General features: G+C 39.5%; 1 protein-coding gene across 3 annotated transcripts in view; it reads left to right on the forward strand.

Annotated features, from left to right (window-relative positions):
• Positions 1–20,390: 20,390 nt before the first annotated feature.
• The window catches only part of CMC1 (C-X9-C motif containing 1), a 73,168-nt gene continuing 66,282 nt past the window's right edge, over positions 20,391–27,276 (forward strand). The window contains exon 1 of one of the 3 annotated variants that reach the window (XR_011902953.1): positions 20,391–20,542. Coding sequence is in view for 1 of the 3 variants with exons in the window: in XM_072330496.1 (XP_072186597.1) it covers positions 20,518–20,542 (25 nt within the window). In the remaining 2 variants the exon portion in view is untranslated. The remainder of the gene's footprint in view (positions 20,543–27,276) is intronic. The other 2 variants (XM_072330496.1, XR_011902954.1) reach the window with 2 other exon arrangements.

Here is a 27,276-nt window from a genome sequence, read left to right on the forward strand (position 1 = left end):
TAGGTACCAAAGAAAAGCAGTAAAGAAATTTACTTCTGAAATTTATATGGGTTAGCATCTATAAGAATCAGTCTCAGCCCTTCATACTTGCCGTCACATCATCAACGTTATTTTTACGTACACTCTTTACCTTCATATTATCACCATTGGCCTGAAACCATACACAGAAAAGTCTGAGATGCAAACATCCACTGCCAATTTATCTGTCCTCACCATACTTTACAAAATCTTGCAAACACCTAAAAGGGTTATCTCAAGTCCTCCTCACAGTAAATAAAATATTCTCTAAAAGGCTTTTGGGGATCCTCAGGGCATGCCAGTATTGCCAAGAAAATGCTTTATTCTACCTAGTAGGGAAATACATAACAATGTGCTTTAAAAATTAAAAATTTAGAAGAATCTGTCAATTATCTAGGTTGGCATCGTGTAATTCAAGAGTGAACCATCTCAACAAATCCATTTGGAAATGTCTTTGTAGCCTGTGGAAAAGCTATGTAAAATGGTGTACAAAGCACAGTATATAATGAAGCTTACACTTGCTTAGGGTTTGTCCTGAGGAACATACAGCAATTCTGACATGGTATCTGTCAGTGTTACAAGATGCAGCCTAGCAGCAGAGGAATTCATTTCCGCGTCAAAGGTGAAAACAAAAACTTAAGTTAAATAGATAGTTACAAGTCAGATAAGCCAAAATATTAGCATTTGGTTCTCCTTTAAAATAAAAAACTGCATTATCTGAATAAGGAAAAAACAGTTATTATATGGATATTTGATCTCAGGATGGATATTAGAAAAGATTGTTCTCAGAAAGAGCGGTAAGGCATTAGAACAGGCTGCCCAGGGAACTAGTGAAGTCCTGGGAGGTTTTCAAGAAAAGGATCTCTGTGGCAACTAGGGACAAGGTTTAGCAGGCATGGTGCTGACAGGTGAACAGTTGGAACAGATGATCATAGAAGTCTTTCTATGACTCCATGAAACTACGTGCCAGGACAAATAAATAAATAAATAAATAAATAAAAAATAAAAAATAAAAAAAATTTAAAAAAATAATCACAATGAAATTAGTGCTTTCCATTTTGCTTTTTTATGTGTGCACATGCTATATTCTCAGTCTGAGTCCATTTGTTCAGATCATAGGAATGAGCAATGCTAAATTCATAATGGTCTTGTATTCTGATTTGCCCAAAGATTTGCATAGTGTTTTTTGACTTGTACCAACTAGAACTGCGTGCAGAGGCAGGGCTGAAAACACCCAGCAAACACAAAGATTCCTGTGCATTTCTTTACCAGTCTGGTTCCTGGAAATAGAACGTGCCAAAAAGGAAGTGAAATGTTAAGACATATCTGTTTGAAGTACACATTCCTTAGATGCATGCACCAACTGAATGGCACCAAACTTTAACAGATTTGTACATAGAGAAACCTTTGAAAATTGCAAAGTGCTGTTCACAAACTTCGAGGCAATAGATTTCTCACCAAAGCAACAGTTAAGCAAACAGACACATAAACACACTGAAAACAACATATTTTTCTCAACTCTTTTTCCAGAAAACAGATGGATTTTGTTTATTTTGCAACTTGTTTTAAAAAGCAAGCCTTAAGGATGACTCTAAAAGGGAAGATTTCAAAATGCATGACTTCCCATATCTCAAAGCTAAAGGCATGTCAGATCATCCTAAATGGAAGCACATCTCCACAGTGACAAGAATACTACATGCAGCACATTGTTTCTCTGTGAGTGTAGTATAAATAGCATTTGTATTAACCTGGAAAAATGTTAAAGACTTTAGAAAAGATATTGTGCCTAAATAAAATGTAGGTAAGACTGTAATTGGATTTTCTCAAGAGTTGGAGATCCACCTCTACTTGTACTAGTATTGTTAGATCTCCTGATCAAGGTGGGTAAGTAATCTACTGCAGGTTATACACATCCTTAGTTAGTTTAATATACTTAATGTACATTTGGAGGAATTGTTCTGACCAGTGTGGCTGAATTCCTACACAAAAAGACTACAACTTCTGTTGGAACTACAGAATATGAAGTAAGAAAGTTACTATTATGATTGAATACAGTTCAATGCTGAATCCACTCCTTAGCTTGTTAAAAACTGGAGCTCATTTTCACTTGGCATACTTTGGGCTTTAGCCTCTGAATCTTGTAATGAATTTTTCCAGTGGGTACATATAGCATCAATTGTTTTATACTATCTCCTGACCTCTTGGTCTTCTTTTTCTGATAAGATAAATACATCAAGGTATTCATTACTACCATTATGAAATAGTTGTTGTTCATTTCAAATATGATTATGACTTTTAAAAATCCTCTCCAATTGTTAATATTAAAAAATACTGACAAGTAAAATGGACACAAACTATCCAGATTCTCTATCACGCTATCTCTTCACTCCCATCCTATTTTCAACTTGCCCTCTTGTTTTTTTTTCATCTACGCCATGAACAATGCCATGATCAAAAATGATTCCACACCTGTAATAATTCAGTATTTCTCTGTACATTTTCCAGCTACTAGGATGGTGAAGTGTTGCATAGAATAGATGTATTTAATAATTGTAGTAGATATCCATGCAATATAATATAAATTCACCAATCAACCAAATCCACTTCAAAATACTTGGGAGATCTTGGCCTTAGCTATCCATCCTATTTTAAATCAAACTAGGGAAATACAACTCAAGAAAATCCTCTGGGATGAGAGAGGGAAAACACTGTTTAATCTCTTCCCGTTGTTCTCACAGGGTATAGTGCTCCTGGCTTCAGAGAAGCACAGCCCATCTATGTCCATAGTCTGTACACTGAGACTCCCTACTCAGTCCTGAGCACTAACAACTGTACCCTTGCAGCACCTTAACATTTCCCTGAAGTATTTCCCTACCACCTATCAACTCTGTCTTAAATCTCCCACCCAACACTGGCAACAGCTTCATGCTGACCCTCTTTGACTTGCCACATAACATTCCATAGGCGCAAGGTGCCATGAATGTGTTTTGGGATAATTGCCCATCTTCACATACTTGAAGAAAATGTTTCAGAGAAATCAAGAATTGTAAATGTATGGCTTTCTCCTGATTCATCTGACCCCCAACTTTTGCCACGTTTAATGATAAAAAGTCCCCAAAGAATTAGTAAGCAAACATTAAATTGGTACTTACAGTTCAAGAATGGAAACTTGAACTCCCACTTTTATCCTAAGCCAAGGGAAGACTCCAACCTTGATAACTGTAACTCACACTTCTATATTTTATAGTTTGTATTTAGTTCGGGGGTACAGAAGCAAATAAGGTGCTACAGCATAGTGTGCATAATTGTATCAGCAGGTGCTATGCTCATACTTAACCAAGTTAAGATCACCTTTTATATGGAATGCTTTTTACAATGAAAATTACATCTACTAACAGCAATGCCAGAAACTGGCAAACTAAGTCAAGAAACGAGTAAGAAGTAAATTTACACAAAATTTCAGTTTATGGAATACATGAAACCTTTATGAATAACTTGAATGCAGTTACTTTACTCCATTTGGAATGCATGTAGATGGCAAAAAACAAAACAAAAACTTCTTAAGTTAACATAAAGATGTTAATGTTTAATTTTGAACTCTACCTGTGTACTGTAGCAGATATGAAGACAGAGCTTGACAAACTGGAGTATTTATCCAGACAAAAATAGCCACTCAGCTGTGCTTTAGTGCCATTTTCTGTCACACCAGCATGACAGCACTAAGTGTTTAGTTCAAATAAGTGGTTCCATGTCCTCTGATAATACAACATGGTTCCAGCATTCTGTTCACTACAATTTCAGCTCCATCAGGGGTGGCACAAGACAGCTCAGTATTCCCAGAGATTTTCAAACTGTGGTGCATGTGTTCTATTATGCACTCAACCCGTCTGGTCCATTTGGACTGGATTCACTAGGGAATACAATTAACCAGCCATTTTATTTACACAGTCCAGCCTGCCAATTCATCTGGAGTTTCAGTTATTTTTCTTCTTTTTCTTGCAGTTCAGTACTGTTTCAGATATGGTAGCTATCTGCCATACTGACTCCTTTTCTACTGGGTATTCATGTGTAAGGCAACCAACTGCTGGGGACTCATTTGGGGATGGTTAGGATCTTCAAATTAAAAATAGTAATTTCCTCACCAGACACAAGTCCACTGCTTCATATTAAATGATCCAGTAGATAAGACTTCTATCTAACATGCTGCCAAACAAATGGAAAAATGGAGGAATGGCAAATATGGAGGAATGGCAACAGAAGAGTTATCGTACAGAAACACTTTTTACTCCCCACTGAATGACAAACCAGTGGTCACAAATCAGGGTGCTACCCTTGCAGTGGAGATCAGAACTTCTATTCAGCATTTTTTGAAAATGATGAAATATTCCAAAAAATGAGACCAAAAATGATCTCATCCATAGGATGCAGAATTTAAGTAATTTCAGCAAGACACCATTGTCATCACACTTTAGGTACACCTCCCAGAGTGCAGACAGCATCCATAGCACAAACATGACAAAAAAATAAGAACATGTGGAGCCAGATAAATACAAAAATCATTCTCAATACGCTCTTCAATGCCAACTTCTGAAATGGTTTACTTATGAAAATACTATGCACCTACCCTAACTAGGAGGTTCCTACATTACCTGATTTTACGATACCAAATATTATATTCTGCCAATATGTTCCCTACTTATGGAATTTTTTCACTATTCATTTCTTCTTTCTTTACCACTCTCCCTTTGTACCAAATAAAAATCTGTCAGCCTCCTACATTTCTATCCTGAATCAATACAAAGACAGTTTCATACAATTAAAGCAAGAAGAAAAACTGCACCAACTTTCATCAGACACTGTTTATTCCCATACTGCCACTCAACATAAATAGCCTGAATTACTTATAATTTTTTCTAATTACCCTAATTATCTTTTTCCAGAAATATGCTGTCTCTGGACAAGTCCATAAAATATGTCCTAAACTAACCTCTCGCCGCTTTTCTTCTACCATCTTTGCTAAACAGCTTCATGCAAATGTATTAGTTTTGCAAAAAATTATAATTTAACTGTGATAGGAAGCCTACACTTTGGCTAGTTGACTATAAATAATTCAAGTTGCTAAAATTAAACTTTTAGTATCCACTGTAAACACAAAATGACTGATCGGATTACATAACCTCTCTTTCAAGTCCGAGTGTTTCCATCACTAAGCCTTTCAGTGAGTAACTTTGAGTGAAACAGAAACTAACACTACAATAATGTTAAATTTAAAAACAAAAAACAAAAAAAAAACCCAACAAACTACTGGCATGTTAATGCTGGCAAACAGCCATGATTGTGATAAGCTCACTAGAATGCAAGAAATGTTCTCTCTCTGTACCAATGCAGCATGTCCGTATTTATGTTAAGAGATCTGAGAGAAAGTAGCCTGAGTGTTTTTCTCAAGTGTCCTGAGGTCTTTCCACTATTTGTTGTAATGTTTTCCCAAAGCAGTGCAGGTTACAGCCCTTGACTCTGGGAAATAGAAAAACCTAAAATAGTTTCTTTCCATTCTGTAACTTCCTATTGCATTCAAAAAATATTGCTTATTTTATTAAAACCTCAGCTACACTTCCTCACAGCCCAAAGTGTTCCTCTCAGTAATTCTCCTGACCCGCCAGGTAGAATTCTCTTTTTCAGGCTTAAAGACAATACATTTGACACTTTTGTATTTGAAAAGTTTTAGACACTATTAACAAACAGTTAAAATGAAAAAGCAAGAGGAATGAAGAACGAATGCAATACTACAGATACACAGCAATGAGCTTCATGCACCAGGGGGTCTTTCCCAAGCCTATGATGGAAGCATTTAACAGTTGAATCTGACTGCAAAGTAAATATGAGAAAATAATCAATAGGCACAGAACTTCCCAAAGACGAATGGCCATTTCTCTGTAGTTCTTAGATTCTCAACCTAGTCCCTGCTCTCCAGATCAGTCTTTAAAATGCGTCCTTTTTGTAGCTGTAGGATGACAACCTTCCTATGAAAGCTAGCCATCCCAGACTGCTCCCAGTCAGTGAGCAATCAGTCAGTGCTGGAAGAGTCATCACCCAAGTATGCATGGCAATAAAGCACAGAAAGTTCTGAGGAAAAACCTAGCTGAGCTGCGTGGAAATAGCCAGGGCACGAATTGCAATTCAGGCTTACTGCAGCTGGCTTCAAAACACAAAGAGAAATGTGTACTCACCATGGTTACAAGAGGACAGGAGGAGCACAGGGCAACTTCTCTGACATTGGTATTGATTTGTCTGGAAAGGTGACTAGCGGTAGCATCACAGAGGGCTTTTTCAAAAGCTGTTCCTCAGGCTGTTTTTTCTACCCTCGTAAAGTTTCAAAGACGATAGCTCTCAGATGATTCCAGTTCATTCTTAGCTACCCAGAAACCTGGCTTGTGAAACTATGCAAGTATATGAACAACAGCAAGGAAAGTTCACTATTCCTAGGGCAGTTTCTGTTTGCATGGACTGATCTAGAAGTTGGAACAAAACTGCTGTTGCTTCTTGATGCATATTAGTTTTAAAACATTTGTGAAGCTAAATGAGAGGGGTAGAAACATATCGTTAGGACAAATTGAGTACCTGCCTAGTCATTTCTGGCAGAGCACAGAAATGTTGTGGGGTCTTAAGAGCAGTGACAACGTATTATATTCAAGCAGCATATCACTTAAGATTGCTCTGCAGCTTCATGAATACACTTGCCTTCACGTGTTCTAGATTTAGATCTCTACTTGTAAATTTTACATGCAGTAAAGACCATCCTTGGTTAAGAACAAAGAAGCTAGAAAGTTGCTAAAGGTGGGCAGTTTACCTTGCTACTGGACTCTCTAAAGCAATGGCGCTGTCAGACCTCCTTCTCAAGCAATCAAGAAAGGGGCCTTACCATGATGAAATAATGAATAAATCTACACAACAATGGCTTACATAATATATGATTGGCAACTTCATTTTCATCCATTTCTTTCTCAATACCTGAATGCAATTATTGAACATGTTTCTTTTGCGTCTAAACTTTAACCTAGACATACAATGTATTGCATCTTATATGCTGACTTCAAACAAAAACCTGGTCAGATGAATGACCAATTCCTAGATTGTTTAAAAGGATTCCCTTTACAATTTTATACATACAAGTACTGAGTTTAGTGTACTTTTTCTTTTTGCAATGTATTAATTTATGCTTTGATAAAATATATGTACTTGTTCCACCAAATGCACATTTGGAAATGTCTGGGACTGCTTACAGTATTTTTTGTTTTGCTGCTGAAGTCTCCACTAATTAAAATGAAGACTTGAAAAAAAGAATGTCATTAATAAACATACCCACTTTATTCTGTGGGTTGTTTCCTAGGAAGGTCTGAACAGCTTTAAAGGATCTCGTTCTTCTGAGATCCTCTTGTCAAAGAGACACTTGCAGGTCTGCACTTCTGTATCTGCAAAATATCCCATCATATTAAATGGAGAGAAGATGATAGTTTTCCCAACCAGGGTGGCATTCAGTGCTACATAATATGGTAGTTATTAGTGGACATCTGTTGGTTTTCTTTCTAATTGTTTCCATAGGACTGCAGCACTTCTCTCCTACCCCAGCTCCTGTAGTAAAGTTCAATACAGATTTATTACTAGAACCATGACACAGTTGAGTTTGTATTGTCTCTCTTCCCATAGTCTGTGATTGTCCATAACTTTTAATAAACCAAACAGCAACACAAACCTAAACATAATGTCTGGCACCTTCAAGTAGCTTCCTTTAAATGCCTCATTACAGCACACCAACAAGAAGTGTATTTACAAGAAAACAATGGGAAACTCAAAGGTGCCTCGACTTGCCCCTGCAGAGCACAGACCAAGATCAGAAAGAACTGAGTTTGAAAATCACGTAATTACTGCTGGAATACTTTTTAACCACCAAATATAATAGCAGAAAAGCATCCACAGTGTCAGCTTGTGCTGTTAGGTAAGGGAGTTTAACTCATTTGAAATGAATTTGAGGTTTCATTCATATGACAAATGTAAGTACGTGACCAATTAACGTTCTCAAGTTTTAGTGGTAAAATTTGAAAGAGTAAACCTGATCCAACTGGCTCAAGCACTGCATTTTAAATCCATACGTGGTACCTTAAAACCCTTTATTAAGTTTTCAATAGCTAAAATGTTTTATGAACTTTGTCATTTTTTTTCCTCCAGTAATATAGAAGTAGCACCACTTGAGCAGAATGTAAGGTATTTCTTTGCAAATCTTACAATAAGATTTGGACAGAAACTCATGCAGTTTTAGCTACAAGCTTTTCATTAACTCTTCAGAGTTGTCTATAATTCTGATTTATTTATACAAATGTTGAAGAAAATATCATTTCATTCTTACAGACCTTAATAGATTTACATATTTCCCCATGGATATTTTTCTCATCATTCATCAGCATTTTTTCAAGCAAACATCATTTGCTTGATGTTTGTCTTCATTTCATTTTTTTTCCTCTAAGATGTGTAACAGTAAGACCAACATTCCAGGAATTATCCTAACTATAATAAAAGAGCAAAAGAAAAGCAGTAAGCCCTTTATTAAGTTTCTGTTGGAAATACCAAAAAGGAGGAATAAAAAAAAGATTACGAGTGAACATTCTAAAAATATTTGAATAATGTTAAGTCTGATTACTTAAAAACAGGAGAGCACTTCTGTTTCTCTGGTATTTTTAATGGTAAGCTCACCAGTCTCTGCCCCTGCACAACCCAAATACTGGGTTCTTCAACACCAATACCAACCCAAGAAGAGACCCAAAACTTAACAATGACACGTAAAACATCTGGTAGTTCAGAAATCAATAAGAGCAGTGACCTGCTTTCACGTGAGAAATAGAAAGAATCTCTCCCAAAGGCCCCAAATGTCTATATGGCTTTCTGACTAATGGTCAAAAAGCAAGAAAAATGTAGAAGCTTCAAACATGACTAAGGAATGGAAAGAAGTAGAAAACTCTTGCTTTAAGCAAGTGTTGTTCATGTTTACATACACTACAATTTTTTTTACTGCTGAGGTGAGAAGTGGCCGGAATTAAGTGATGGAACACAGAGAAATAGAATGAAAAAAGTGCTGAAGAAGTTTATGGCAAAAACACCTTGCCAGAATAGCACAGCACTTACAGAATTACTGTTGTCCTCTGACTGATCATGTGTGAGAAGCTGGGAGGAAAAAGGGTATTTCTGATGTACATCAAAAACAGTAAAAGCTGAAGTGAGACCACAAAGCCTTTTTTTTTCTGAAACAGGATATGAATTTAAGTCTGCAGAAACGTAACTGGTGTGTGCATGTCTTCTAAGGGGGGCCTTGAAGATGCTTCCTAGAAAAAGAAAGTTTCTTTACGGTATACAGCTTCTAAGTCCAAGGAGATTCAGTAAATCAAAGCCTAAGATATGCCAGTGTTTGCCACTCTCTTCACTGTGGACTCCAGCTCCTTTCTGAGTCAGCCTGAATTCAAATCTTTGAAACAACTACTGAGACAGCAAGTTCATCCTTTCTCAGGGTTTAACGCAATTTTCAGAGCCTAATTGCTCTTGTGCACTGTAAGGAATATACTACATTGAGAATAAGCCTGAAACCAGCAATTACCAATTTTTCCCTCCCCTGTTCTCTCCCTATTTCAGCACCAGATTCTCTCTCTCGTTAACACAATAAGTAACAAAATCATCTCTTAATTTCCAACATGGTTGTTACAAATCAACACCAATTCTGACTTCGTATTGGCATTAGCTTTGCTCTTCAAAGCAAATTTGATACTTTCTCAGCAGCAGCATCAAATTTCTTTAATGCATATTGACAGGCAGGTCAGTAGCCAGTGACTTTTTTTAATGACTGTAGTCTTTTGTTCTCTTTGCAGTACCCACAAGGACTTGAATGACAGAAAGTTCATTTTTCTCCGACTGAACATCTGATTACAGTAGCCCACGCTTTACCCCCCTTTGGGAGACATGCTGTCAGCCAGCAAAGCCATGGTGGTTGTGGTAACTGTCACTGCATATCCAACAGCTGCTCTGTTACACATTCCCTAACCTGGCAAGGACTGCGCTGCGGAGATTCTGCCACTTTCCTCCACCCTGGCTCTGTGCTACCACAGCCCCATACCTCCAGCAGGTAGGCTGGCGAGCAGCACTTGCTGCAGCTGCTTCTCAGCTTCGTAGCACCGGTTTACCACCAGCAGGAAATCTCCCCGAGGTGTCTTCCATGGCCTTCACCCTGGAGGCCTCTGTCAAGAATCCAGAGCTCCTCACTCCTCAGCTAGAAGCCTGCAGGGGCCTAACCCAGTTAGTACTCAGATTTTGCAGGCAGCGGTACACTGTGGGTTATTTTTGTTGTTGTTTGTTTTTTTTTTTTTTGCTACATCAATAGAATGAAATTACGAGCAAACATTATGCGTAGGTGGGCATTTTGAATTCTTTAAGCTCAAAGAACATGGCCTGCTGAATAGAAAGTCAATAAACTGAGCAGTATATGTTCACCGATAAAAAAAATAATTATGTTTGCCCTGTTCTTATGTTCTACCTGGGTTTTCACTCAGGCAGAATTTCAGCTATGTGAGACAGAGTTCAGTGCAAACTGTATTCAGTACGTAGACATCTTCATTACCACCTGAATGGTCATTTTAGTTTTAGCACTAAATTATTCAAACCAATCTTAATTATAAAAATCTAAGAGCAGTAATATAATCTTTGCAACAACTCTTTATATTTCTGTTGCAGACATAGTAAGAACATGAATGGGGCTTAAATTGCCAAGAAAACTTCCTACAAGGACTTTGCTCGCACTTATGCAGGATGGTGCTAGTAGCTCTGTCTTTCACAAAGAAGTCTACATCTGAAATTAGTACAAAACGTGCTAGAGCATCATATTCTAGAAGCTTAAATACATAGCAAACAACTCCAAATGTGGAGTCCTCAGTATGGAAGAGACACAGACCTGCTGGAGCATGTCCAGAGAAGGGCTACAAAAGTGATTCAAGGGATGGAAAACCTCTCTTACAGGACAGGCTGAGTGTACTGGAGCTGTTCAGCCTGGAGAAGGCTCTGAGGTGACCTGAGAGCAGCCTTTCAGTATGCAAAGTGGAACTACAAGAAAAAAGGGCACAGACTCTTTCGCAAGGTCTTTGGTGATAGGACAAGGAGAAATGGTTTCAAACTAGAAGGGGATATTTTGGTTGGATGTAAGGAAGAAGTCTTTTTAAAGTGAGGGTAATGAGGCACTGTAGCTAGTTCCCCAGAGAGGTGGTCTATGCCCCATCCCTGGAGACATTCATGGTCAGGATGGACAGGGCTCTGGGCATCTGACTGAGCTGTGGAAGTCCCTGATGACTGCAGGAGAGTGGACTAGATGACCTCTGAAGAGCATTTCTGTCTCTAAGGATTCTGTGATTCTATGATTCCACATTATTTCTGCCTACACAAACTATAGCATGAGCTTAAAATAATAACAAAAAAGTAGGAATGCAGGAGCTGAATGACAAAATTGCTTATTTACTCTCAGTGAACAAGTGCATTTGAAATTGGAACTAAAAAAAGGTTAACATTTGCTAGAGATGTTAGATCAAGTTTTCGTAACATATTGCTTCTTCTTCCACTAAGACTGGCAAAAAGTGAACCTTGGGCATTACAAAGTGTGCCAAGTTGTCACAGTTGCAATAGAAAGGAAAAGAGTAATAAACATTTTTATGCATGAAATAGCAATGGAAGAAAGATGAATTAGAAATTCATAGAGGTAATGCTTAAAAAAAAACAACAACCCTGTGATTCTCTGAAAGCGCTATGATTTCTCCAGCTAACTTGGCTGTCTCCATTTTGCTATGATTTTCTAGCTGGGGAAATAAACACTGAACTAAGTAAATTTCCACAATGGAAAATCTCCTTTTCTAAACAGAGAGAAAGAACCATTAAAACAAACAAAACCTTTATTTCTATACATGATACCAACATTATACAGCTCAGCCAAGTGAAAAAGAAATTACAACTGCAATTTTTTTTCAGAATACGAGGGTTAAAATCTTGCTGTTACTCCTAATCTGCTGTTCCATATCAGGCAGTGATAACATTTAAATTTCATCTTCCCCTTCCTACAGCTTATTCCAACATGGGGATTGATTCATCACATTCTTCAATCATCTTTTTGTATTTTACTGAATACAAATTACGATACTGAGGAAGATTTACATGTTTGTGTTTTAGAACACAGTGCTGGGGGAAAAAAAAGTTGATTTATCCTTTAAAGTGGATTTAACTATAGTTCCAAATTCCCATTCAAGGTAAAACACAGAAGGATTTGGAGTTTGGGTGTTTTCACTGGTTTTCTACTCTTTACATCTTCTCTATGATAATTTATATAATTAATAATCTTTTATATAATAATTTTCATTTTGAGCCTTTGACTTACCAGAAATATGAAATTTTCACACCCATAATTTTGTTGTAGAACTTCTGGGAAGTCTCAGAGATGTTTTCTGAACCTTATTGAGAGGTTAGAGCATTGGGTATTCTTTCCTCTAAAATCAGAATTAGTCACTTAAACTAAATAAAAGGTGTTATAAAAAGTGGGGTAAAAAAAAAAAAAAAACCTGTCAAGAAACAATCAGTTTGAAATAGCCTGACTAAAAATCCCTGTTCTTCTGAGTTCATTAACACTTAGGCCTGGTTGTGTAAAAACACGACAGAAAGCTGAACTTTAGTTACACTTTCTTTTACATGTTTCTGTACGATGATATCTTCTTTGGTGCAATGCTCCTTTCCCACTTCTATGGGATATGTACAAAAGAGAATTATACACTTATATGTAAAACACATAAATTACTTTTGACCTGTATTACATAATGCATAATGTTAAAAGAGAAGCTGTAAATATGTTCATACTGAATACAGAATTTATAATGTTTGTTTTTCACACCTGTTGTCTTCTCATTTATGCAATGAGATTTTGCAAATAGATACGCAGATGCCTGAAGAAACAGATCCCAACCTCTGATTTTGACAAATGAATACATTAGTACTGTGCACTCATCACACTAATGAAGAATATAGGCAAATAACAAAAGTGTTTATGAAAAATCTATAATTCCAAATTGGAGCTTGTTATGAAGTCAAGAAATACAAGTAATACCTTAAACTTTTATTTACCTGAGCAAACAGACTGACGATGAAATCCTGAATCATACTATTTACATTCAACTGCCAGTTGCTCTTTGCCAAAAGTTAAGATTGTCATTCACTGCCACTGAAATTTCAGAGCTTCCAAAATCTCATAAGATTCATTTACTTACTTTGCCAAAGGTTTTGCGGTGAGTATCCATTTGTTGTGTACAGCTTCATTACATTATATATCCTCATACACCTTTCAGTTGTTAACCAAGGTTGCAGATTTTTTGGTAAAGTCTAAGAGATGGTTAATCAAAGGCTTTGAAGCGAATGATTTGAAATCCACACGAATCAACTCACCAACAGGAGTTAACTGGGATATGTCTCCTGAGCTTTCAGTTGGATTCAATGTATTGCAATGTAACATTAATCAGTTTGAAAAATATCAAGATTCTAAAAATGACACTATAGTTCTACAGCTTGCCACATAAACTGCAATTAACCCTCGCTGCCATCTTACCAACAAACCATCAGAACTGGAGTTGTACAAAACATCTACTACTTCAGAGTGCAAATATCCCCAGTAAAATTCACACTTAAAAACATGCCAGAATCATATTATGGGTAAATATAAGTTTTGAGCTGACTTTTGAAATCAGACCTTCCCTCTCTGAACTCAGTGGTCTCTTAACACTGACATAAATGTCAGCAGATAAAAGTACAGCAGCTATAAAAACATACCTAGGGACATAAAGAACATTAGGAAGGGACAGACTTCACATTCATTTGAAACTGCAATGAGATGTTATTTCGCTGCTCATAAACATGTGATGAGAGTAATTTCCTTGTCTTCAACAATACAAATACACTCATAAACAGGCAAGTGCTTAAGTGCCCAACATGGGTCAGATATTGCGAACTAAAAAGTTTATTTCCAAAGCAATGAATGAATGAACACACAGAAGGGTGTGAGACATTTTTATCCTTACTGAATTTCAGGTTATAGAGTTTTGTGACTGCCAATACTATTTCTTGATAATGTCCCTATCTCAGTAAGTATAAATCACAGAATCAGTTCTGGTCAGTTGAGGTTCTCTAGCACAGCAGTGCTAAAGGTAAAGTCAGATTGAATTTTCCAGACTGGTGAATATGGCGATGCTAAGTGTTCAGCATTATTATCGTTGTATCACCCTTAAACACCTGAAAACTACAGGGAGGAAAATCTTCTATAAAAACAACATGTTTTGATTATATCGGTCATGGAAGGAAATGCTTCTTCTTCTACTCACATCCTGTTTATCTGTCTTTAAATGTCAAGATGGAATTTGTAACAAAAAGTGTAGTGAATATATTTAATTATTATAAACATTAAGAAAAATAAATCACAGTATCTTTCAGCTATTAATGGTCTGTGTTTCTTCTGCTAACAAATCCTGACACCAATGACGGAGTTATAATACACATATGTTGAGGAACAGACTGGAAAGCAGCTTTGAACTTCAGAGCTTGCCTATGTAGCAATGTTCTCCTCTGTGGCACAAACAAACCAAAATCATTTCACGGAGGGATTACAAAATGTTTGGTTAGTACCAATAAAAAGAAAGATGGATGGCAAAACTGCAAGCTCTCATAAAAGGAACTATACCAGGCAGCGTTTACAGCTGCCCGGAAGCCACACTGAATTTGGCCTTTTAAACATTTAACATCAAGAATTAGCTTGATTGCTAATTCTGAATGGACAGAAAGAGAACTTAGCAGGAATGAAGGAAAACAAAGTTAAAAATATGTCTAAATTCAACTTCCAGTGCAATTGGGAGCCACCCAGTATCGATGTGAATGTATTCAAACATTCTGCCCACCCTCTGAACATTGTTCTTGTAAGTAGGGTAGATGAAATGATGACAGATTACAAAGACTACCTCATTTTAGTAGTGGGCCTTCCCTTCCTTTTCATATTACTGAACTACTATTATTTGAAAATCCAGTCATCTGATCTGATACATGTTTTTAAGGTTTGGGTTAATCTGAATTTGTTGAGGTAAAAGAAGAAGTTTTAAGGAAACAAAAGTCAGGAAAGATTGTGCTGCTCTATGCAGACTTTTCAGGAGGAAGGGAATCAAAGTGTTTTTCTCACAATTATATCTAGTAGTAACTGGAAAACGTAATTATTATTTGATGCATTCTTTCTAGTTGAGCAGATGGCCAGCTCCCTAGATACTACTGCAGTGACTTCGTGCTAGGACAACAAACAGAAATGATGGGAAGTAGTCACCCTGACAAGACGCTTCCTACTTCCCTACAACATGAGCAGAAAGGCCTGCCTCACAAAGGAAAAGGTTTCATTTTTGAAGAAGTGATAAGAGTCAAGGCACAGAGGTCTGGAAATAGTGCCACTGGAGGGCTTGACATGTCAACTGCAGTTCTCGGAGCAAGAGAGATGCCAAAGTAACACAGTGCTAAGGCTTGCACTGTAAAGATACTATTCCAGGAGTCTCATCTGTAACTTCACATGCCTGTAGGCTTGGAGGTCTGCAAGCTACTGGAACAAGGGAAAATACAGATTATATGGACAGGACAGAAATAATTCAAAACTCCTAGTTCTTCCTCATCCTTCAATAGCATGTTCTGCTAAAAAGATCTCAGATCTTCATACATTTAGAAAGCAAGCATGTAACTGGTATTAATTTTCTGTGGATGAACAGCTTTACAACATTGAAATATGCACTACAAAAGAGACTACAATCTCATCCTTCATCTCTCCTTCTCTTCTGGAATAGATTTCTCCAGTCAATGAAAATCTCGGAATGCAATTGCAAATAGGACCATAAAGTTGTTCAACTTTATGGTGGCTTTTGTAAAAGCATACCTACCTTAAGCAGAGAAGGAAATGTTTCCTTCGATTCTAGATGTTAATTCTCATTTAAAACTCCCTCACATCTCTCACCTATCAGTGAATACTTATTTCACATGGGTAAGTGTAGCAAAGAATCACAGCCTCTTACTGTAAGTTACATTTCATGGAATGAGATCAAAAATATTAACAGCAAACACGCTGAAGAGGTGCCATCTGAAAATATTCATTTGAACTAATTTGACAAGGCTATTGTTCGGAGTTTAAAAAGAAATCACACCTGTGTGCAGACAGATAGAGACTCTTTATTTGGTAAGAACATGGTGAGGAGACTTGTGCAATAGATAATTAATCTCTATTGTTATTTATAGTTTCATTGTTAACACTGTCTTGGTTGATGTGTGAAAATATGTTCACACCTTCGAAAATGGGCGATTAACTAATCAAATGACAATATGAATCTCAGAAACACAGCATTGACTGCAATCCAGCACTACTTATGACTGTTTTTAATTTTCTGAGATCTGCTGAAAATCAAACATCCCATAGCCTCGAGCATCCTTCAAGACTATACCGGGAATTATGAGTTTCCCACTGTAGTAATCAATGCGGAAAAATGTGACCACAACCATGAGTCTCTCTTCACCAGAGTAACCAATATTTTACTCTCAGAGAATTAACTGCATGAAATATGACAGGGCAGTTTTCCTTGTAGATATAAGCCCTGGGAGACAATATTGAAAAATGATGCACGTAGCACCAAATAAACAGGGGCGGATACTAGTATGGTAATTAAGTTAAGCTTACAGTACTAACATCCATCAGTGTACTGCAAAGGAAAAGCCTGATGCCTGTCACTGAAACTTCACAAGATTGCAGAACTAATGCAAAATTCCCACTTTAAAAGATCTGACTAGTCATAAATTATATTCTCTGAATGTCATTTCATAACTCTAGTGATAAGATGCAAGTAGGATTTCTTGTTTATGTGATATCCACTTTCCATCTTTTTGTTGTTGTTGTTGTTCTTTTAATGAAACTACCCCATTTTACTCTTGGGTGCTCCAATAGAATCGAGCTCAAATAACCAGCCCTTCCACCTGAAGGACAGCAGTAAATCTTTTCTCTCTATATAGAATGCTGATCTTACTTACATCTACTCTACATTTAAAAATGTGCAAAGTATGTACTTACAAAACATTCAGCTCTCTGATCCATCTACTGAAATTCTTGACATGGCTTTTATCACACCTCCTCTCTTCTGTAACCTCTCTTCTGTCTGAGAAAACTGCTCTGTTCATATTCGACTCAGTCACTGTGCCATCCAGATCCAGCTACCACCACAGACTCCCAAGTCTATTTCTTTTAAATTAAAGCCTCTTTCTAGATGGTTTATGCCTTAGTGTCTTAGTTATGTTGTTTCTGTTACCCATAATGTCATTCTCATTCAATTATTTGCCATGATTTCTAATAAACTGTATGACTCCTTTTTTTCCTGATACTTCCTCATTTCCAGTATTTTATAATAGTTGCAAATAGAGTAAGTCTATTTCCAGATCCACACTTGTATATTCTCTCATTCAACACCTATTTCTGCCCCTGAAACCTCCACAAGAAAGATTTTCTATCATTATTTTTCCATTTCTATTTATTTTTCAGTCACAGAGACCTCACTTTTTCTTAGCTTTCAACATTTTCTTCCATCATATATGAAAATTAGAACTGCGAAACTTTTTTGTTGTTTTTCAGGCCCGACAGCAGTTCTGCAGCAGGGAATGGCAGGTTACCCAGGTTACAGAGTTGTTGGATTTTTCTTTATTATCTACTGTCTTTATCAAAGAACAGAAATACTATTTAAAAGTGAAGTTGTAGTATCAAGTATCCTGTCTTTGAAAACAATCAAATTAACACAACACCCAGAGCAGAAATTGAAGGTCAAAGGTCTTAAATTTAAATAAATCTTTGTAGTGCTGGTGCTGCAGGGCTTCTGTAAAAACCAATAGCCAAGAGTCTAAAACTGGCAAAGAAGATTAACTTCAAATATTTAATTTTATTTATTTCAACTTACTGTTTTTAAGTTTTCTGTTCCCACACTGAAAGCTCCTTTTTGCATCATGTAGGGTTTTTTTTGTTTGTTTCTATTTTCTTGTTGCACATATGTAAGTCTACAGATTGGCTTTTTTTGATTCCCTACATTTGCATTCACTGCAGAAGCATATGCCAAAATCCCGAAAAAACAAACAAAAAAAACCACCCCAAAAGAATATGCTGCATTTTTACATATTGAAAAAGTATCAAATTGGTGTATAAAAATCAACTGAAAGTGTTATAGTTTAATATTGCAAAAAAACAAATACAATATCCATATTCTACCCTATGAAATGAGAACAAGCTTGTGGTATAAAAACAAAACACCACAAAGACACTTAATGCCCTATAACAGAAGTACTCTAAATCAGTATGCCAAAGGCAATTGTGTGGAAGATTCTGCCTACATCATGCTGTACTAATTTCTGTGAATGCCTTGGCAATGAAGAACTTACCTTTTAGTGTGGCCTTAAGTTGAAAAAATCCATTTTCATAGAAAAGCACTGAATTATCATATGGGAAAATCATGCATATCTGAAAAAAAAAACAACACAAGTAAACAAACAAAAAACTATGAATTTATAAGTCAGATCTCTATTTAAATGATAATTATTTTTATGAATAAATGATCTGAAATTGTGATCAATATTTTCCCATTGAGTTTTTCTAAACTGCTTCTGTTGTTTTCCAGAGGCATACAAGGTTTATGTGGTGTCTGAGGAAGACTTCTATATTTCTCAATTACCTGAGAATGTAATGGTTAATGCTCAGTTCATTTGCACTGAGCAGGAAGTAACAATGCAGGATTACAGAGGAAATGCCATACTGAAGGATTTTTACCACCTCATATAGGTGGCTCGTGTTTAAATAGACTGATTTTTCATACCACTCATCTGCCAAAACAGTTGAAGAAGATAGCAGGAAAAAAGAGCAGGCTCTTTGGAGACTCTGGATTCTATCTGTTAAAAATGTCTTGACTTTCAGCTCTCTGACCAAGTCTCTCCTTTGTTTGTACAGTGTAGTACAAGGGTTGCCCTGAAAGTAGTGCCTCCTATTTTATTATGTTGTCTCATGACACCAGAGGTGGATGTTGGCGGTATGATAGCAGAAGTTGAACCTTTCCATCAATATTCCGTTACGTTTTGTGGCTGTGTGACAGATGGCAGCAGAGGGGCAGTCTGACAAAATATTGTCAGACATGGAAGAGATCTGAAGCAAAGAGGTAGCACTGAATTCTGCTGTACAGATAAAATGGCACCCAATAACATTCACTAATGCTCGTGAATGCTTATGGAGACCAAACAGTGGATATGAGCACAGTGAGGTGGTGGGAGATGCATTTCAGCAATGGCAACAGCAACATGAAAGACAAGCCACGTACAGCTGTCAGATCCTGAAATTAACATCGTCTCCATCTGCTTGTCTGCACATATCCATGGACCGAGACCAGAGAGCTGCACATGGAGTTGAATATCAGCTTCAGTGCATTAGGAATGATGGTGGCAACATTAGAATAGCATTGCAAAGTTGTGACCACGCTGAAAAATAGTGTTTTGCAGCTGAGAATTTTCTCTACCGAAATTTGTTGTGCTCTTTGCAACTGCTGTAATTTGCATGGAAATAAATAGGAGGTATTGCTTTCAGATTTTCTTTCTTACAGATTTTCTTTCTGTTTGTTTTGCTTCTCAATGTTGTTGACCATATCATTAACAGATAAAAAAAGACTGGTCAGTTGAATATTCTAGAGACTTGTGAGTAAAAGACCAGAATTATTCCTCTGCCCTTCAAGTATGCTTCAGGTATGTCTTGATACAGAGGCAGTCCAAGAGGACACACAGATTGGATTGATTAGCAATAAACTCATAGTGATGGTATGCAAAAACCACAGTGTATTCTTTCTGTAGACCTCCCAATGTGTGATTTTTCTCAAGCAACCGTACTTAGACAAGAAGCTCTTTCTTCAAGGGTGCAAACCAACTAACCAATGAAGGCAGCCACTCCTGTAATTCTCATCTTCTTCTTGCAGCACCCACATCTGACACCACACAACAGCTCCCTTGGCCAAAGGCTGCAACCCTCTGACCCTGTAGGCCCCAGTCAGCAGCCGTATCCTCACAGAACTGTGCTAAGATCTGGAGAATCTGGTATCCTCTGCTGCAGGAGGCTTCCAGGGACAAGGAACTAAACCACCTCAGCACCACGTCCCAGCGAACACCCAAACCCACACACGCGTCCCAATGCGCGTGCGCGGAGCTTCCCTCAGCCTTTCCCCCCCTTCCCGCCTCCCCCTACGCGCGCGCCGCCGCCGCCCTCTGCTCGCAACGGGGGTTGGGAGAGGGTTGGTCCACGCCTGCGCGGTAGCGGGTTGGGACCGGCTACGTAGTGTGCGCAGCTGCCGGCGTAGCGTGGAGCCGCAGATGGAGCCTCCCTCCGGCGCAGCAGGTAGGGGCGGCCGCCACGGAGCGCTCACCCCCGCGCCTCCTCTTCCCGTCGGCGCCTCGCCATGGCTTCCTGTGGGAAGTCCCCGCGGTCTCTTCTGGTATCCTCCCCGCCGAGTGTGGAGGAGGATCGCCGCGGGAGCCTCGGTGGGCTCGGGCTGCCCCCGCGTGCTTGCGGCGCAGGGGTTCTGCTGCCCGCCGCTGTCCTCTGCCTCGGCGCTGCGAACACGGCGCGGGCCTTAGGCTCCCCTCAGCGGCAGAACTCGGCTTGAGCCCCGGGACAGCGAGACGTGTATGCCCCGGGAGCCTCGCCGTGCCTACCTGCCTGTCTGGGGAGCAAAGCAGCGAGCTGTTGTGGCTCTGGGCCTTTGGCACAGGACTGTCCCGGTGGCTAATAGATATGTCTCATTGCTGAGTTTAAACCTGTGGCCATACAGTAGTATAAGGAGTGCTGTGTTCCTGAGGCTTGTACCTTTTGCAGGCACACCTGCGTTAAAAGGCCAGGCCTACAGCAAAGTGAAAGCTGACAGTTGCTCGTCATGCTTGTGCCTTGCTTGTTGAGGCCTTGACCTTAGAAACCAAAGGGCACTGGCCATTTCCTGTTCCTGATGGCAATGGCTTGGGCCTGGCTTTTCAGGGCCTGCTGATAAGGTGTTTCTGTGGTGCTCAAGCTCTGGTTTTGTGGATAGCACATGTAAGTGCTGGTGTGTTAGAGTTAAGAAAATGGTATGAAACTTGTGCTGTGTGTCAGCTGGCGGTGGTTGTCAACAGTACAGTTCTGCTCTCAGTTATCCTTTAAAAGAAGTCTGTAGGAACTAGAATAGCTGAAAATAAGTCGTCGTTCATTCTTTGTGTGACAAAGATGATTTCAAAGACTGACATGTTTCACGTTCCCGTTTGTTTCTGTTGTTACATGACATATGCCTCCCACCCTGTACTGTAGTCTTTTTGGTTTTTTTATTCTGTAGTGGTAGTCCTGTGGAGGTACTTTAGATATATACTCTGACACCAGTACTGAGATTGATCTGCTAAGCAGCAGCATTGCTTACTGACACCTCGCACAATCTGCAACCTTGTTATCCTCTAGCTTATCTCCCCACTAGCCCTGCTGTTAGTCCCTGGCTGTTACGTCTCTGCTGAAAACCTCAGAACCTGTACTGAAAGCAGAGATGTCTACGTGAGATTGTGGAGAAAGTGGAACAATAGCTGCAAGAGGTGTGAGCTGCTCTGTTTGTATCAGTAAGGTGTTAACTCAGATACTCTGGTGTGGTTATCATCATTAACTACTTCTTCGCACACATATGAGGAAAAAAAGAAGAGGAAAAATCACAGTTGAATAAATAGTTACCATGAGCGATGCCGCATTTATGGTCACAAAACACAAATATTCTCATGCCTTTGCATGAGAGTAGGAAGTGAGTGTCAGAGTCCTCTTAGGCTTGCAGCTGTGAATCTTCACAATTCCTAGGGAAGGAGGCTTTTTGGCCACCACTATTCAGGAAGGAACTGTGGCTGTGTTAGTAGGTGATTGCAGTCGTAGAATGGCTTGGATTGGAAGGGACCTTAAAAATCATCTAGTTTGAACTCCCTGCTGTGAGCAGGGTTGCCACCCAATAGATCAGGCTAACCAATAAATGAATTAGAGTTTTCTCAAATGCCTTATCTACTGTGTTAACATGATTTTGTGTTATACTTCTGAATGAATGTGCTACAGCCCAGCATGGGAGTATTTATTTATTTACTTACTTACTGTGTGCCCCATTGCTAAAATTATCATTGTTAAGATGCTACTTTCAGTAGTAGAAGTCATGGGTTATTGGAAGGCACGTTTTCAACATGCATTTGGCTGTAGTTGTCATTTTTAGTAATGATATCTGTATCCCCTTCTGAGAACTCACAAATGCTTAAAGAGAAAAATAAGGTTACTGATAGTAGCTTGGATACATGGTACAAAGTTTGACACCTACCCTGGATATTTTTAGGGGCTTTAAGAACTGAGGACCTTAATCATTTTCTTAAGCTACTTGAAGTATCTGTTTCTGAGTGTTATCATTTGAAAATTAAGGTGGTTAAATACAGCAGCAGTGTATTAGTGAAAGGACAATTGGCCTTCTAGAATGGTTGGGGCTCGTTTTGAAATGCCATGGACAGTAAAACAGAAATAGAAGAATATATGGATATAGATTCATAGCTTCAAAAGATAGGAAGAAGTAATGTGAGAGACAGCAACGTCAAATTAAAAGGAGAAAAATATACAAGTAAAAGGAAGAACAGTTTCACCTTGTAATTAAACTTCCTTACATAACATTGGTGATCAAGAATGTAAGTTACCATCATCAAGAAGGGTTTTAAATCAGATTGACTTTTCTGATGTTCTAAGTGACTTTGGCTTGTGTCAGTGATGTGAATGGAAAGGATAATAGTGATTCATTGAAGTTGTTCAACAGCCCATCATTGAGAACTGTAATGGGAAAAGAACTAAGACATGGATGACGTATTGGGACACTCCAGCTAGTTTTAGAATACTGAATAGAGTTTAAAATCCAGAAAAACATTTTCACTCATTTTGTTAATGTAACCGAAAGGCTTTCGGTCTTCTTTCCACATCAGAACACCTCATTCTGTACAACTTTTGGCAAAGTGAACAATCACTTGTGGTTTTGGGTCATATGTATGTGGTATTAGTTTTCAAGGTCTTCATTGATTTTGTTTATTATGTGCTGATCATTCACTAAATCTGCTAGTGCAGAAATGAAAGATGAATAAGGTAGGCATTGTTTTGTCTTCTTTTGTAATCCTCACTTTCATTAAGAAACAAAAAAATGATATTTTGTCTTAATATTGAAAATATTTTAACTTGTGTGTGGTCTTTGTTAGCTGAAATGAAAGATGTAAACTGCATAGCCAAACTGTTCAACCATGTGTTGAAAAAAGTGAGTGAAAAGCTAAATACTCAATTCCTTAAAGATGTTGGGCAGAATATTCTAATGAAACATTTTGTTTTCCAGGTTTATATGAAAGAAGAGTGTTTAATACTCTTGCCATTCTTAATGTCATTGGCAGCTCCTCTGTTAGTGACTGGGAGTTTCAATGGTTTGTAGATTTTCCTGCACCTCAGCTTCAAGTGCAGGTTCCTTTGCACTTGGTTACTGATTTCTTATAGAATCATAGAATTACCCAGGTTGGAAAAGACCTTGAAGATCATCAAGTCCAATCGCAGCCTAACCAGTACCCCATCTCTAAAAAAAACCTCTGCTAAATCATATCCCTGAGTACCACATCCAAACGGCTCTTAAACACATCCAGGGATGGCGATTCAACCACCTCCCTGGGGAGCCTATTCCAGTACCTAACTACCCTTTCTGTAAAGAAGTTCTTCCTAATATCCAACCTGAACTTGTCCTGGCGCAACTTGAGGCCATTTCCCCTCGTCCTGTCACTTGTCACTAGTGAGAAGAGGCCTGCCCCACTCTCGCTGTAAGAACCTTTCAGGAACTGGAAGAGGGCGATAAGGTCTCCCCTCAGCCTCCTTTTACCCAGACTAAACAGCCCCAGCTTCCTTAGCCTCTCCTCGTAGGGCTGATTCTCCAAGCCCTTCATGAGCCTCGTTGCCCTTCTCTGGACCTGCTCCAGTACCTCCATGTCCTTCTTGTGCTGAGGTGCCCAAAACTGGACACAGTACTCGAGGTGAGGCCTCACCAATGCCGAGTACAGGGGCAGGATGATTTCCTTAGTCCTGCTCACCACACCATTCTTGATACAAGCCAGGATGCCGTTGGCCTTCTTGGCCACCCAGGCACACTGTCGGCTCATGTTCAGCCATGCATCAATCAGTACTCCCAGGTCCATTTCCTCCACACAGTCCTCCAGCCACTCCGTCCCAAGCCTATAGCGCTGCCTGGGGTTGTTGTGGCCAAAGTGCAGGACTCGGCATTTGGTCTTGTTGAACCTCATCCCATTGGCTTCAGCCCAGCTCTCCAGCCTGTCTAGATCCCTCTGTAGGGCCTCGCTACCCCCAGGCAGATCCACACTCCCAGCCAATTTAGTGTCATCTGTGAACTTACTGAACTTACTTACTTATTTCAGTTTTGAATGTATATGAAGATCTGGAATACACTGCCTAGGTCTAGTTTGTTTGTTTTGGTTGATGCTCTTCAGCTAGTTTGTGATGTTTATGGACCTTTCTTTGTTTCTTTTTTCAGGTGTGAGTCAGCAGCACATTCTTTGACAACATCGATTCCCAGGAAGGGTGTGGGGTCATGGGAATTGTACTTTTGTGACTGGTTTAGACCAGAAGTTCTCAAATGTTTGGGCTTCATGTAAAAAGCGTGGTACCCTGTGTATGGGAATCCAGTTGTAACTGTAGGGATGTCAATTTTTGCTATCTCACAAAGTACAAAATGTGTATTTTGATCCTGAAATAAACACACAAGGCAGCTATTAAGTGATGAGAAGTTGTGCTTGGAGGAATTTTACATCAGTTTAACAAGTGAATAATTCAGAAGTAATAGAACCCTAAATAGTAACATCCATAGGTGTTACTGCCTTCTTATTTTGTGTATTTTGCTAGAATTCTCATCTACAGTTGTCTGAAGGGGTTTGGGTTGGTTTCCTTATAAGTAGCTCACATCCTACGTTTTCCTAACTGGCAGCTTTACTATTCCTGTGCAATAGTTAAGATCATAGAATCACAAGGTTGAAAAGGACCTACAAGATCATCTAATCCAACCATCCACCCATTACCATAGCTACAACACACCACTAAACCATATCTTGTAGCTCCTCATCCAGATGCCTCTTGAACACTGCCAGGGACACTCCCTGGGCAGCCATTCCAGTGCCTGACAACTCTCTGAGTTTTTTCTTATGTCTAGTCTAAATCTTTTCTGGTACAACTTGCAGCCATTTCCTCAGGTCCTGTTTGTTGCCTGGGAGAAGAGGCCAAACCCCTACCCATCAAAATCAAATCTCCCTTTAGGAAGTTGTAGATGATAAGTCTCCCCTGAGCCTCCTCCAGGCTAAACATTCCCAGCTCCCTGAGCCATTCCTCATAAGACTTGTGCTACAGACTCCTCACTGGTTTCGTTGCCCTTCTCTGGACATGTTCCAGGGCCTCAATGTCTTTCTTGTAGTGAGGAGCCCAAAACTGAACGCAATACTCAAGATGCAGCCTCACTAGTGCTGCGTACAGGGGAATGATTACCTCTCTGCTCCTGCTGGTCACATTATTTCTAATACAGGCCAGGATGCCATTGGCCCTCTTGGCCACCTGAGCACACTGTTGGCTCATGTTCAGACGAGCATTGACCAACACCCCCAGGTCCCTTCCCTCTTCACAAGTCATCCAGCCACTCAACCCCAAGCCTATAGCACTGCACAGGATTGTTGTGGCCAAAGTGCAGGACCCGGAACTTTGCCTTGTTCCAACTTCCAAGGGACCTGTGCTACAAGCATCCTGAACAGGTCAGAGTCCATCCTCTGGAACTTCAAGAGAGCAATTTTGCTAGTCACCCTTCTGACATCTCCAAGAACAGAGAATTCTACAATTTCATGGTTGCTGTGGCCAAGACCGTTCCCAACCTTCACATCACTCACCAGTCCTTCACTGTTAGTGGAGAGCAGGTCTAGCAGGGCACCACCCCTGGTAGGCTCTTGTACCAGCTGCATAAGGAAGCCATCTTCCATACACTCCAGAAACCACTTGGACTGCTTCCTCTGCACTGTATCATGTTTCCAGCATATATCAGAGCAGTTGAAGTCTCCCATGAGAATGAGTGCTGGCAAATGTGCAACTTCCACAAGCTGCTCGTAGAATGCCTCATCCATCTCTTCATCCTGATTTGGCGATCTGTAACAGAACCCCATCAAGAAGTCACCCCTACAGGCCTTCCCCCCTGACCCTTACCCACAGACACTCAACTTTGTCATTCCAAACCCCAAGCTCTTCAACATCAAAACAGTCGTTAATATAAAGAGCTACACCACCACCCTTCCTTCCTCATCTGTCCCTTCTGAAGAGCTTGTAACCATCCATCACAACACTCCAGTCATGGGAGCGGTACCACCATGTTTCAGTAATGGCAACTAGGTCATAGTTTGCCTGACACACAGTTGTTTCCAGCTCCTCCTGTTTATTGCCCATGCTGCATGCATTGGTGTACATGCACTTCAGCTGAGTCATCTGCCTCACCCACAGCTCAAGCACTGTTTCTCTAGGCTCATATAAGCCCTGTTTCGTCCCCTCCACCTGACACTGCTAGTTTAAAGCTCTTTCAATAAGCCTTTCTTCATTGCTCTCTTTGAGATAGGCAGGTTCCATGGATGGACAGCAGGCCAGGGGCTGAATAAACTCTCCCTTGGTCAAAGAACCCAAAGCTTCTGGTTTGACACCAGCCTCTGAGCCATTTATTCATTGCTTGTACTTTCCAGGCCCTCTCTGTTTCCCTTGCTGGGTCCACCACTTTTCTGGGAGTTATCTCCCCTTTCCCCTTCCACTTTCCAGAGAGTCACTCCACCAGTCTATCTCCCTCTTGCATTCCCTGATGGTCCTTAGCCTCAGCACCTTCTCCTTGAGCTCTACCACCAGGCTGAGCAGCTCCACCGTCTCACATCTCACACAGGTGGAATCCTTGCCCCCCTCCCCAGGCAGCAGCAGGCTGAGGCCCTCCCTGCAGCCAGAAAACTGAACTGCTACATTTCTTGGCAGGCCCTCCATCTGGGTCACCACAGTCTTCTTAG

Source organism: Excalfactoria chinensis, chromosome 2 (genome assembly GCF_039878825.1).
Source record: "Excalfactoria chinensis isolate bCotChi1 chromosome 2, bCotChi1.hap2, whole genome shotgun sequence".
NCBI lineage: Eukaryota > Metazoa > Chordata > Aves > Galliformes > Phasianidae > Excalfactoria > Excalfactoria chinensis.